The sequence below is a fragment of the Chiloscyllium plagiosum genome, chromosome 2 (genome assembly GCF_004010195.1).
Source record: "Chiloscyllium plagiosum isolate BGI_BamShark_2017 chromosome 2, ASM401019v2, whole genome shotgun sequence".
NCBI lineage: Eukaryota > Metazoa > Chordata > Chondrichthyes > Orectolobiformes > Hemiscylliidae > Chiloscyllium > Chiloscyllium plagiosum.
In genome coordinates, this window is record NC_057711.1 from 116,375,425 (window position 1) to 116,388,004 (window position 12,580).

Sequence of the window (12,580 nt, forward strand, 5' to 3'; positions counted from 1 at the left end):
TATTGGTATTCATGTTCTTAGATTTGTGTCATAAAATTCTTGTGATTTAAACATGAAGTTTGTGGAGCCATTCTTGTGGTAAATACTTGGGTTTTCAGATTTCCAAACAAAACCTTACTGATGTTTAATATGATCCTAGTAATAGGTACAATGTAAAAAACAAATCTTTTATATATGATAGAAAATTTTAAAATAGGCAAGAGGTAAAGAAATGCATGGAATCTTCCAAACCAGGACTTTCTAAAAACTTAATCTAAATCCCATGGTCTTGGTACTTTAAAAAGGAGGGTAGCAGAAGTGACACTTAAATACAATTTATTTTATTTGATCAGTTTAAAAACAATATCCTTTTCAATAGGTTAGAAGACAAAAAAAACTGTGCAAAACACAGACACACATCAATTACAAATGGCAATACAAAATTAGATATTTTCTCTCTGGTCCCTACAAGCACTTTATACCACAACGGTTGATCAGTTAGTAAAATAAACCACTCAAATCAAACCAAAATCCAGTGTCATTACCATCACCAAATATATCTTTTTGTTCAAAAAGAGAGAGGGGGCATGGAGAAAGGCACTTGTTACTGTTCAGAACTCTAATTACTTAAGAGTATCTGGTCAGCTCAAATACTTTATTGTAATTTGCTCTTTATCTTGAATTGCAACAAAAAAAAACTTCAATCAAATGATGAGGGAAAAATACAGTAAAGGCAGTTAGAATAGCATTTTGTAAGGTATAAAGTAGGTTATTCCATAAAGACCTATCAAAATAAAAATGCTGCCACAAATACTTAGCGAGTCAATCAGCAGCTGAAAATTCAAGCACCAACGGACCCGCTGTCCATTTCCAGCTTGTGTTTGTAAATTTCTGTTTTTAAAAAAATTTGGATTACAAAATATTGTTTTCTACAATTCGGTGTCCCTGTATTTGGTTGGTTGCACTGCATGTTGTCCATAGTAACCACGCTTTGAATGGTCAGCTAATTGTCTTCGATACTGCTCATCCTCATCCTCATCCTCATCACTGTAAATGGCTCCACTGGGATCATGGTAGGTATGTGATGGGGGCTTCTGTGGTTCAGGAGACCTGGAGATTTTCACAGGAGAAAATAAATATTCAGTCATTAAAACTTAATGATCAAACAAAACCTGAAAAGTAGAATGGATCAGTGAGAAGCAACAAACATTGCTGAGATAAAAAGAAGACAAAGGGCTGCAGAAACTCAATGAGTCTGACATGATCTGTGTAGACAAAATTAATGTTGAACTCAAAAAGACTTCAAAACTGATGCTATCCATTTAGAATTGTGGCACCAGACACAACTGGGGGCAGCACGATGGCTCAATAGTTAGCACTGCTGCCTCACAGCACCAGGGACCAAGGTTTCGATTCCCGCCTCGGGCAACTGTGTGGAGTTTGCACATTCTCCCAGTGTCTGTGTGGGTTTCCTCCAGATGTTCCAGTTTCCTCCCACAATCCAAAGATGTGTGGGTTAGGTGAATTGGCTGAGCTAAAATTGCCCATTGTGTTGGGTGCATTAGTCAGAGGTAAATATAGGGTTGGGGAATGGGTCTGGGTGGGCTACTCTTCAGAGGAGTGGTGTGGACTTGCTGGGTCGAAGGGCCTGTTTCTATACTGTATTTTCTTAGATTTAGATCTACTTAAAACTTTACACCCCACTACTTTAATTCAGTAACCACAGCATGAAAAAACACAAACTTCTGTTAACTGTGAAATGCTCTGGGGTGTCTGGAGATGGTGAAAAAAGGTTCTATATAAAAATGCATGTTCATTTATTTATCCTCCCTATGCAGGCTAATGCAAGTTTTGACTAATCACTGGAAAGAAAACATGAACTCTTTAATTTACAACTTCCAAATTCTCTTTAGACACAATAATACCAATACTAATCCCAGACAGGATAAAGATGTTGAGAATTTAGCTATAAAGCATTGGTAACCTGAGTTACGTTCACAGATTAACCTTTCTAAAAAAAATGTTTTGTAATTTACATATGAAAGAAGTGAAACTAACTTGGTCACTAACTTAAAAATCACACAACACCAGGTTATTTTTAACCTTGTGATTTTTAACTTTGTACACCCCAGTCCAACACTGGCATCTCCAAATCTTGGTCACTAACAGATGAGAGTCTTATCTTTTGCTATAAATTCTGTCTTATAATTGTGTACTCCACAACCACCTGATGAAGGACCAGTGTTCTGAAGGCTAGTGCTTCCAATTAAACCTGTTGGACTATAATCTGGTGTTGTGTGATTTTTTTAACTCCATTTTCAGTGTACCAGTACTGACTTTCGGTTGAAACCACTAGATGGAGTGCCTTTCAAAGGCTGGGCTTTCCAGTTTAGGGATTTGAAAGAGAAAAGCAGCCATAGGAGGAACCTGTCAACCAATACAGAACATTAACCCTGTCCACCCCTCCCATTCCCATCCAGGAGAATACAGAACAGGGAGGGCTCAAAGCACTGGATTTAAAACAAAAATCTCACCAATATATAAAGTGAACAGCAGCAGAATACAAATCAAATGGACATGCAATCAAACTAGAGTCAGCAAGCAACCACGGCATGATGTGACCAGTTTATTACCAAAACTAAAGGGAGACAGTGGGAAGAGGAAGATCATGACAGATCTCAATCTCATTGACGGACATCTCAACCATATTACTGAATACCCTTGCACAACTGAAATTGCAGTCTCGGAAACTTCCAACTGACCACAAGCATTCACATGCTTTTGAGAGGAAGAAAGAGTGGCTTTTTTCTTTACCATCCATTACATGAAGTGATTTTTCTTTCACTCCTGAGCTCTAATTTTAAAAGTTCTGACCCCTGACACTGTTCAGCCCCTGCAGAGGAAAATATTTCTCTCCATCTAACCTATCAACCCCTTCAATCATAACGTGATTCAATCCACCTTCTTCTGAAATTGAAGCTTTTAACATGATTAAAAGAAATCAACAGTTTCTCTCTATCAAACTTATTTCTTTGGCTGGGCTGGGGTAAGGGGAGCCCAGAACAGGGGCACTGGATTAAAATTACAAACTGCTCAAGAGAACCTTCATACAAATAAAAGGGTTGTGGAAATTTCGAACTCTTGCTCCCCCACACCATCCGACATTTCCTTCAAACATTTTTTTCTGCTAAGCTCCTTATAAAAACGGAACCAATGCTGATTGGTCGAAGGTTCTGTGCACATCAGTCAGTCATACAGCTTAGAGAGAATCTTTGCCTCCTCTCCCACCCCAAATCAAAAAATAAACCTGTTCAGGGATGAATTAACGTTTTCAAAGTTAAAATTAATAGATTTTGTTGGGTCAGAGTTTACAAAAAAAAAAAGTAGGAAAATGTTACAGCATATAAAACAGAGACGGTAATTGAGTAACAGACTCGAAAGGGGCTGAATGGCCTTCTCCCGTTCCACTTGCTAAGAGATGAAGCATCGATGAGTACTTGGTCTTACCTTTGGAATTGGGGCTGTTCAGCTTTAGGTGGTTTTACAGGGACTGCATAAATATCCGCATATCTCTGTGCTATTTCCAGCTGTAAATGCAAAGAAGGAATTTATCTTTTTCAAAGTAGACATTAGGATGTCTGCATCCAATTCACAATGCTGACTAAATGTAATGTTTGAAAGGTGGAGGACAGGGAGAGAGGTACAGTAAAAGAAGTGCTCAGTTGATTTTATTTTTTTTTGTATGTTTATATATTTCACCAAAAACATCTGGACACAATCTTCTGATCTCTGGTTGTTAAAGGCCAGCTGCAAGATAGAAGATTGTGTAAGGAGGAAGTGGAAATGCTGACATGCAGATCTAATTGGGAATTGCCCAGGAAGCTCGAATTCATAGAATCCCTAAATTGCGGAAACTGGCCATTCAGCCCATCGAGTTCACACCGACCCTCCACACAGCATCCTACCCAGACCTCACCCTATCCCTGTAACCCTGCATTTCCCATAGCTAATCCACTGCATGCAGCCTTGCTGTTGGAAATGGAAGATCCAAGCCACTGAACTGCAAAAAAAAACAAAGCCTAAATTCTTATAAGTGTTTGTCTTAAAGCGGTTAGGGGGAAAACTTAAAACTTGCTCTCCATCTTATTGAAAATCATGGTGCAAAATAGACTGCTGATCCAATGTACCAGTCCTTGGCCTTTGAAAGAATCATTTCATTATTCTCACTCATATGCTTTTCTCCCACAACTCTCTTTTAATTCTTTCCCTCCTTCAACTAATGTATCCAATACCCTTCAGAAGATTATTGTTGAATCTGCTTCCATTGGTAACATTCTAGATCAGAACAGCTTGTGCTTCAACAAACAAACCTCATCTAATTTAAATTTCTTCTGCTAATGTTCTTAGATTTGGTTCTGTGAAGAGTCAGATAATCAACATTGATAAATAAGGAACCCTCTTATTTAAGAAACCTCTAAAACACAGCGCAAGTCAACGTAACTGACCTGCTTCCAAACTAGTGATGTTGAGTACGTGAAAAGTCTATCATCTGAGGTCAACCTGATTAGATTGTTGTTTTATTTTTAATCCCATGACCACACATTTAGCTCAGATTGGATCTTCAGGGGGAGCTCCGGCTTAATCATTAAAGCCTCTGGGCAGTTTCCAAACCTAGCGGTAAATTCCAATAATTCTCTGCATAATCACGCTTCAGCTAAGGGATAGAATCTTCAGCGAAAGAGTAAAATCAGGAGCAGTATTCTGTATGTTGCTGCCTAACGTGCTATTAGGCTGAAGAGAAACTGAACATAAACCATGGTTATTTTTGCACCAGTGAGTCAGAACGGGTTTAAACTATATAACTGATTAGGCAAAGTTAAATCAAGTAAGGTCAACTCTTATGCTTCAATGGTTATTTACCATTAATGGCAAGAGCTTCGTGGATAATTTTCAGGTCTCTTGCACAGAAGATGGATTCCAGTTTTCACAGATAGGTTTTCAAACATTTTGATTTGTCAACAACGCCATTTGTTCACATTCTTTGAAATTGCTAATCGAATGGCTGAATGGATATTCCACTAAGGAAGTAATGCCAAGTGTTCACCAGCATACACTCCGCTCTGGAGTTACCATGCTGAGGGTACCCACTGGATTTTCACACCATTGGGATCAAAAAGGGAAGTCAGACAGGGGGCATTATGATGCATTCATGTAGCATCTTGAAAGCATCAAGACATTCTACAAGCAATTACCGGACAAAACACTTAGTGTGCTCTGTATCAGGTTATTAAAACAGGTGACTAAACACTTGGGTAACTGAATAGATTTTGGGATGGGGGAAAAAAGAAATGAATTGGGTAGAGGGAATGGAGAGGTTTAAAAAGGAGAGAATTAGAGAACTCAGCAGCCAATGAGTGATTAAAATCGGAGTACACAACACAAAAAAATGATTGCTGCTGAAATTCTGACAGGAAGGTGCAGCAAAGTTGAATCAGAGAATATACCCCAAGTCTTTAACACAGAGGACCATCACCAATGCACCCCAGCCCTGCCAACTCCACAGGGGAGGCTGTTTAAAAAGTAAGGTTTCTTCTATTAGAACAAAAAAAAAAGGAGGAAAAAGTTTCTTCCGACAAAGTTGTTAATCTCTGAAGTTCTCTAGCCAGAGGGACATGGAGTTTGGGTCATCGCACATGTTTGAACTAGTCAGATACAGGTTTAATTTATGTGGTGGCCAAGGATTATTGGGGTTAGGTGTAAAAATAGAATCAAAGCTACAGCTATGATCTTAGTGAATGCTGCAGGAGGTTTAAGGGGCTGTCTTCCTAGTTATGCTCTTATGGCCTTTAAATAGTGGTAGGACTGCCTTACTCTTGCATTCTGTGCTTCCTGAAGTTCTTGCAGCCTCTGCACTCGAGCTTTGTGGTCCAATTTCTCAAATATTTTCACTTTGCCCAGCACGGACTGCTGTACATTGCCTTCACCCAGCTCCTCACTGTAGTCTCCTTCCTCTTCACCGGCAGGCGGCATGGCTGGAACAGGGGGTTTCAGCGCCGTCCGAACCCCGAAAGAGGGTTTTAAAGCCACGGGAGGGGGCTGTGGCTTGGAGGGTGGGATGTCCTGGCCACGGGGATGCTCGCTGCTCCCTGGACTTGGGCTGCTATATCGAGAATCATATCCACGACTGGAATCGTGATACTGCCTTTGTTGCTCTTTTGGATACGAGTGTACTTCAACTTTTGCCTTAAAAATGGGAGACAAAAGAATATACAAGTGTTAAATCAGATCCATTTGCTATGATCTTCAACTGACATTTTGCAGCTTTCATTTCACATCATGATTTTCTTAAGCAAGATCCCACACCACCAACAAACAGCAAAGTGATAATGACAAGATCTGGTTTAAGTGAGTCAGTAAATGTTGAAAATACTCAGCAGTTCAATGCAGAATAATACTAACTTCAAAGTTCCAGGCTGATACTCCTGTATCAGAACTGGGAAAATGGTGGAGAGCAGAGGTGCAGTGATTATGTTTCTGGGCTAGGAGTCATGTGTTTAAATCCTACCACAGTGGAGTCATAGAGATGTATAGCATGGAAACAGATCCTTCGGTCCAACTCGTCCATGCCAACCAGATATCCTAAATAAATCCAGTCCCATTTGTCAGCATCTGGCCCATATCCCTCTAAACCCTTCCAATTCATATATCCATCCAGATGCCATTTAAATTGTACCAGCCTCTACCACGTCCTCTGGCAGCTGATTCCGTATATGCACCACCCACTGCATGAAAATGTTGTCCCCTAGATCCAGTTTCAAAAAAAGGACAGGATAGAAGGCAAATGGGATTAAAATTAATGTCTTCTGCATTCCATTGCACTTCACTGCTGGCCATACAGCTGAGCCCAAGGTCAGAACATAGCCCTCTTCATTCTAAAATTCTGCCTAGTTCCTACCTGTTAGTCATGCTGTTGGTCACCTCTCCTCATATCACCTTTTGCAGTCAAACTTTGCTTTACACATTCCTGTGAAGCATCTTTACATATTTTTATTTCAACTTGTATTTGCACAGTTCTATTACTGTAAAGCATCCCAAGATAGCAGCATTTTATAAAAATCTGACAGCACACTGTACAAGGAGATACGAGAATAGACAAGTAAAAGCCTAGGTCAAAGAGGCAGGTTTTAAGTAGCATATTCACCAAGAGGAAAGAGATGTGCAGCAGTTCAGGGAGGGAATTCCAGAATTATGGCCCAGCTAACTGAAAGGACAGTAGTGGTCAAGCAATTAAAATCAGAGATCTACAAGGAGGCCAGAAGTGGAAAAGTTACAATGCTGTAAATGGTTCCATGAATAAGGAGCAAAGGCCATGGAGGGATTTGAAAGGAAAGACAATTTTAAATCCGGGGTGTTGTCAGACCAAGAACTCAGGTGAGTGCAGGAGGAGTGATGGGTTCTGCTTAAAAATGATTATAATGTAACAAAAGCAAGAACAGATTTTGTACAAAATCAAGTAATTAATGATGCTCACTACCTTTGGAGGTTCAGGTTTAAAATCGGGAGGGGGGCTGGGATCTCTCAAGACTTCCCTGCTACCAGCTCTCCTCATTTGACCTCTTGCTACGGCTGGTTCTGGACTCTGTTTCCGCTGAAAATAAAATCAGATTGTTAAGGTACTGAACAATCTTAAGATGCATCTAAACTATTAGTTCCCCTCAAAACTATAAAGAGACTAACATTTATAATTCAACTCAACTTTCAGGGGCCCAATCTCAACACAATTGGTCACTGTAGCCACATTATCACTTTGTCAATCTTGTACAAATATGCAGAATTTTACATATCAACAAATACCTTTAATATTTGTTAAGAATCTGAAGAAGGGTCACTGGAACCCAAAATGTTAACTTTGTTTTCCCTCCAGAGGCTGCCAGACCCTGCTGAGCTTTTCCAGCAATTTGGTTTTGTTTCGGATTTCCAGCATCTGCAGTTCTTTTAAACCAAGAAACCTTGTTGTACCAGGTTGCCATTTACATGTTTGTAGGGTAGATTTGGAAAATTCAAAGCTTGAGCTTGGAAATACTCGATGTCCCCTTAAAAAATCCAGTTGTTATTTCACTCCAGATGGAGACAGAATGTACATTTCTTGGAGATGATGAAATCAAGAGAACAGCTATGTTTGAGGGGAAGTTGGATTAACATGAAGGAGAAAGGAACAGAAGGTAACGTTGGTAAGATGGGAGGAAACTCACATGCAGTTAGGTCAAATGGCCTTCTTTTGTGCCTTTAATCCTCAGCATAATCATTTAATGTGCGGGCACCCTTCACATTTGAAGTTAATGTTTACTCCCAAACACACATCTAGATTGTGTTGCTCTCACCTCATCAACATTTATTGGTTCCGATGATCTAGCCACAGAAGAGACAGGAGGCTCATTGATTGGTTCATCCAGCTCATTGTCTGTGTAGGCTCCACCCTCTGTGTCTGTATCATCGTAGTCACTCATGAGTCGGCTGTCACAGCTGAGGTAGTCCGCTCCCATGGCTGACAGATAAGACATACGGTCATCATGCATCTCAAGGTCTTCATCTCCTAATCCATCAGCCTAAAATTAAAAAGATAGGACAAGGTAAAGCATCATCCTGAAACAATATTCCTGTCCACATGAGACATTTCTATTCCCCACCCCCCAAAAGGTAAATACAGATCAACAACTACTGGCTGCTCTTTGTGGGGAAGGCAGTGGGAAGAACAGGAAAGGGAGATTTACAATCATACTTCCTCTTAAGAGGATGCTGGATTCCTCCAATTATCCCCCAAGAGTTTCAGAATATCTTTGGTTTTCTCCAACAAGAGCAAAGCAACCAGGTGAGTCATATTCTGTGTGGGAAAATACTAAACTATGCTCAGTTCCTCTCAAGAGCAAGTAGGATTTTCCCAACAAAACCAAACTGTTGATCAAAAATTTGATCTGGTTATTTTTGTCAATCAGTACGTTAGGGCACCAAAATCTTTTCAACATGCTTGTTTCATTTATAAATCCCAAGTATTAGAGCTCATTAAAATACTGGGCTCCATTCCAGAATACAAGCTGTGGTGTTCTGGTATTACAAGCATTTGCAAATAGCTGTGCTAATTCTTCAAAGAATCCAAATGATTTATGAATAGTAGCAAGATTATACAACAGTAACTGGGATAAATATGCTTCAATGGCCCATCAATTCTTCCAAGTTCACAGCAGAACTAACAAATTGCAGTTACCTAGAATAACCCATAAAGCATGCTGCAGTTAATAATTTGGATAGCCCATTGGGAAAATCCTAAACACGTTTTAAAACTGTGCACTATTAATGCTTTGGAGGAGGCATATTTAATTATGACTAAGGTTAATTTAATGAGGAAATCTATGGGGAAGAAGTGCAAGTTCAGTTATGGTCACTGGAGTATAATCAGAATGGGGATGCAGGTAGAGGCAGGGAAGGGGAAGAAAACTCATGAAACTTGCACTTAATTGAAATGTAGTTAATCTAAAATGGATGGACAGGTAAATGGCAAGGGCAAGAGAACACATACCATATGTAGAGTAACACTTACTCTTATCCAATTTTCTCTTAAGAGGAGCAGCCTGTATATCTTCTTAAATGCGGTCATTCTTTTGCAACACAAAGGTGTTAATTACTGACCAGCACAGCTCAAATTAATAAATAAATTTTATAGCAGGAACCAAGAAAAATTTTGGCTCCATAGATAATAAAACACTGCATTAAACAAACAACCTGCTTGATGAAACTGAGTGCTATACAATGCATAGCATAGAAAAAAAGTGAAGTTAACTGTTGCCATAGTCTTAAGACCATTGGGCTGCTCTCTCACAGGGGTGAGAGCGGGAGAGATGACTGGTGGTGGTTTAACCCCAGGGCCACCGTGACTCGGGAGAGGTTGAGAAGTTGTCTCCTTCGTGGTCACCTCAGTTGGTGAGGGAGTGTATGACTGGCTATGTATGTATATTATGACTAGTATACACTGTATGTAACCATTGATATCCAAAAACAGTTAGCGTTAGCCTAAGAAATGTGGTTCAGCAAGCGGTGCAATAAGAGACTCATTCAACACATACCCTGCCTTCTGAAACCCAAACAGCAGAAGCCTGGTGATTTCTTATCAGATCCTTCAGCAATCCATACCAACCATCGTGTGAGGAATTCAGATCAATTGTTTCTGTAACATTTTAAAACACAAAGAAATTCTCTTTTATCCACACAAGAATTTGGAAGCAATTGCATAGTAGGAAAAAGAAAATTTGGAAAGAAGCAAATCCAACACAATAATACACTCAAGAACACACTGGGATACATGTAGGGGTATGGGTGGGTTACGCTTCGGCAGGTCGGTGTGGACTTGTTGGGCCGAAGGACCTGTTTCCACACTGTAAGTAATCTAATCTAAGTAATCTAATCTAATCTGTCATTAGCAGCTTTAGGTCAATCTTCAGGCCAGTACAAGAGTTATTAGATATACTTTACGCCACAAACACGCCATTTTGCCTAAGTGGTCTGAGTGAACATTTAAATGCTTCTCAGACTTTCTCCCATCCATATAACAGCAAATTTATATCAGCATTAAAACTAGTCCTCAGCTTCAAGCCTCCTATCTACTGCACAGTCAGAGTCTCACAACATTTCTTATATTCCCCGGATAATAAGTGAGGAAAAGGCCACCTCCACTTGCACATTTCATCTCGCTTTCATTTTTCAGTCAATGGGCCTTTTGTTCAGGGAATGTAGGTATCTATGACTGGGACAGTATTTAATCACCTGTACCCAGTTCTCTTAAGTTGGCATTGGTGAACTGCCCTCTGGAATTGCTGCAATCCATAGGATACACACAGACATGTTATTAAAATTAAACTGAAGGAACAGCAATAAATTAACAAGTCAGAATGGTAAGTGGTTGGGAGGGGAATATGCAGATGATAGTGTTCCCACGTGTCAGCTACCCCTGTCCTTCTAGATGGTAGGCATGGAGAGTTTGGAAGGTGCTGTCAAATGAATTGGAAGTTCTTTTTAAGATGAAAAAAGTGTGGTGCTGGAAAAACAGCAGGTCATGCAGCATCCAAGAAGCAGGAGAATCGATGTTTCAGGCATAAGTCCATCATCAGGAACAATGAACCTTTCATCAGGGCTTATGCCCGAAACGTCAATGCTCCTGCTCCTCTGACGCTGCTGACTTGCTGGGCTTTTCCAGTGCCACACTTCTTGACTCCGCAGTCTTTGATTTCCCCTAGTTCTTTCAAAAAGCCAATACAAACGGGATGGGGCAAGATGTCACTTTTTGTGCTGTTTTCGTTTTTTTTAATTCATTAATGAGATGTGAACATTGCTGGTTGGGTCAACATTTATTGCCCATCCTTAGTTACCCTCAGGGTGGTAGTGGTGAGTCCATGAGGTATAGGTACCCAGACAATGTCAAAAGGGAGAGAGTCGCAGGACTTTGACCCAGTAACACTGAAAGATCAATAATATATTTTCAAGGCAGATAGTGAATAGTTTGGAGGGGAACTTGCAGGTGATGTCCCCATGTATCAGCTGCCTTGTCCTTCTAGATATGGGTTTGGAAGGTGCTGTATACAGACTCTTGATGAATTTCTGTGACGTACCGTTTAGATGGTACACTACTGCTACTGAACATCGGTGAAGAAAGGTATGTGTGTAGAAGTAGTACCAGTCAAGCCGGCTGCTTTATCCTGGATGGTGTCAAGCTTCTTGAGTCTAATTGGAGCTGCACCCATCCAGGCATATGAGGTGAATGCCATCTCACTCCTGACATGTGCCTTCAAGATGGTTGATAGGTTTTGAGGGAAATCAGGAAGTGAATTACTTGCTTAGGATTCCCAGCCTCTGATAATCTCTCATAGCCAGTATTTATATGGCAAGTCTAATTCAGTTTCAAGTCAATGGTACCAAACAATGGTGCATGGAGTAAGATTTCTTACCTGTAAAAAGATAAGAACAGCTCTTTCTTAGCTTGACTGCCTGATCGTAGAGTTTCTTGGAACTCTTAGTAGAGCCTGGGTTCAGTCTCTGTCTCATAGTTTTAACACCTTGCTTGTTGTCTGGGTTGAAGAAGATGACAATAGGATACCACTGCGTGTAGTTTAGCAGATCCACCGCCTTGGGTGTTACATCCAGTAAAGCATGCTTATCCTGTTAACAAAGGTTCACAACGTCAAGACGACAAGTGCACGATGGACAAATTAAGAGTCTCTCTCTCTCTCTCTGGAGAATCTAAGAATTCTTAAGAATCTAAGATATTGCACCTCAAGGTGGAGTGCAAAGAGTATGGTTACTGCTCACAGAAGGGGCCACTCAGCCCATTGTATCTGTGCTGGCTCTCAGCAAGAGCAAACCAGCCCATGCCCCCCTCCCCTCCCCCTCCCCACACACACACACACACACACACACACACACAGTCATGGGGGTGTACAGCACCAAAACAGACCCTTCAGTCCAACCCATCCATGCCGACCAGATTATCCCAACCCAATCTAGTCCCACCTGCCAGCACCCGGCCCATATCCCTCCAATCCCTTCCTATTCATAT

At 40.5% G+C, this 12,580-nt stretch overlaps 1 protein-coding gene across 5 annotated transcripts in view; it reads right to left on the reverse strand.

Annotated features, from left to right (window-relative positions):
• Window positions 1-579: 579 nt before the first annotated feature.
• The window catches only part of tjp2a (tight junction protein 2a (zona occludens 2)), a 137,009-nt gene continuing 125,008 nt past the window's right edge, over window positions 580-12,580 (reverse strand). For all 5 annotated transcript variants that reach the window (XM_043716825.1, XM_043716815.1, XM_043716834.1 and 2 more), the window contains exons 17-23: window positions 11,973-12,183; window positions 10,098-10,198; window positions 8,361-8,585; window positions 7,514-7,627; window positions 5,851-6,222; window positions 3,487-3,566; window positions 580-1,089 (exon numbers count right to left, since the gene is read on the reverse strand). In XM_043716825.1, coding sequence (XP_043572760.1) covers window positions 909-1,089; window positions 3,487-3,566; window positions 5,851-6,222; window positions 7,514-7,627; window positions 8,361-8,585; window positions 10,098-10,198; window positions 11,973-12,183 — 1,284 coding nt within the window. In that variant the 3' untranslated portion in view covers window positions 580-908. The remainder of the gene's footprint in view (window positions 1,090-3,486; window positions 3,567-5,850; window positions 6,223-7,513; window positions 7,628-8,360; window positions 8,586-10,097; window positions 10,199-11,972; window positions 12,184-12,580) is intronic.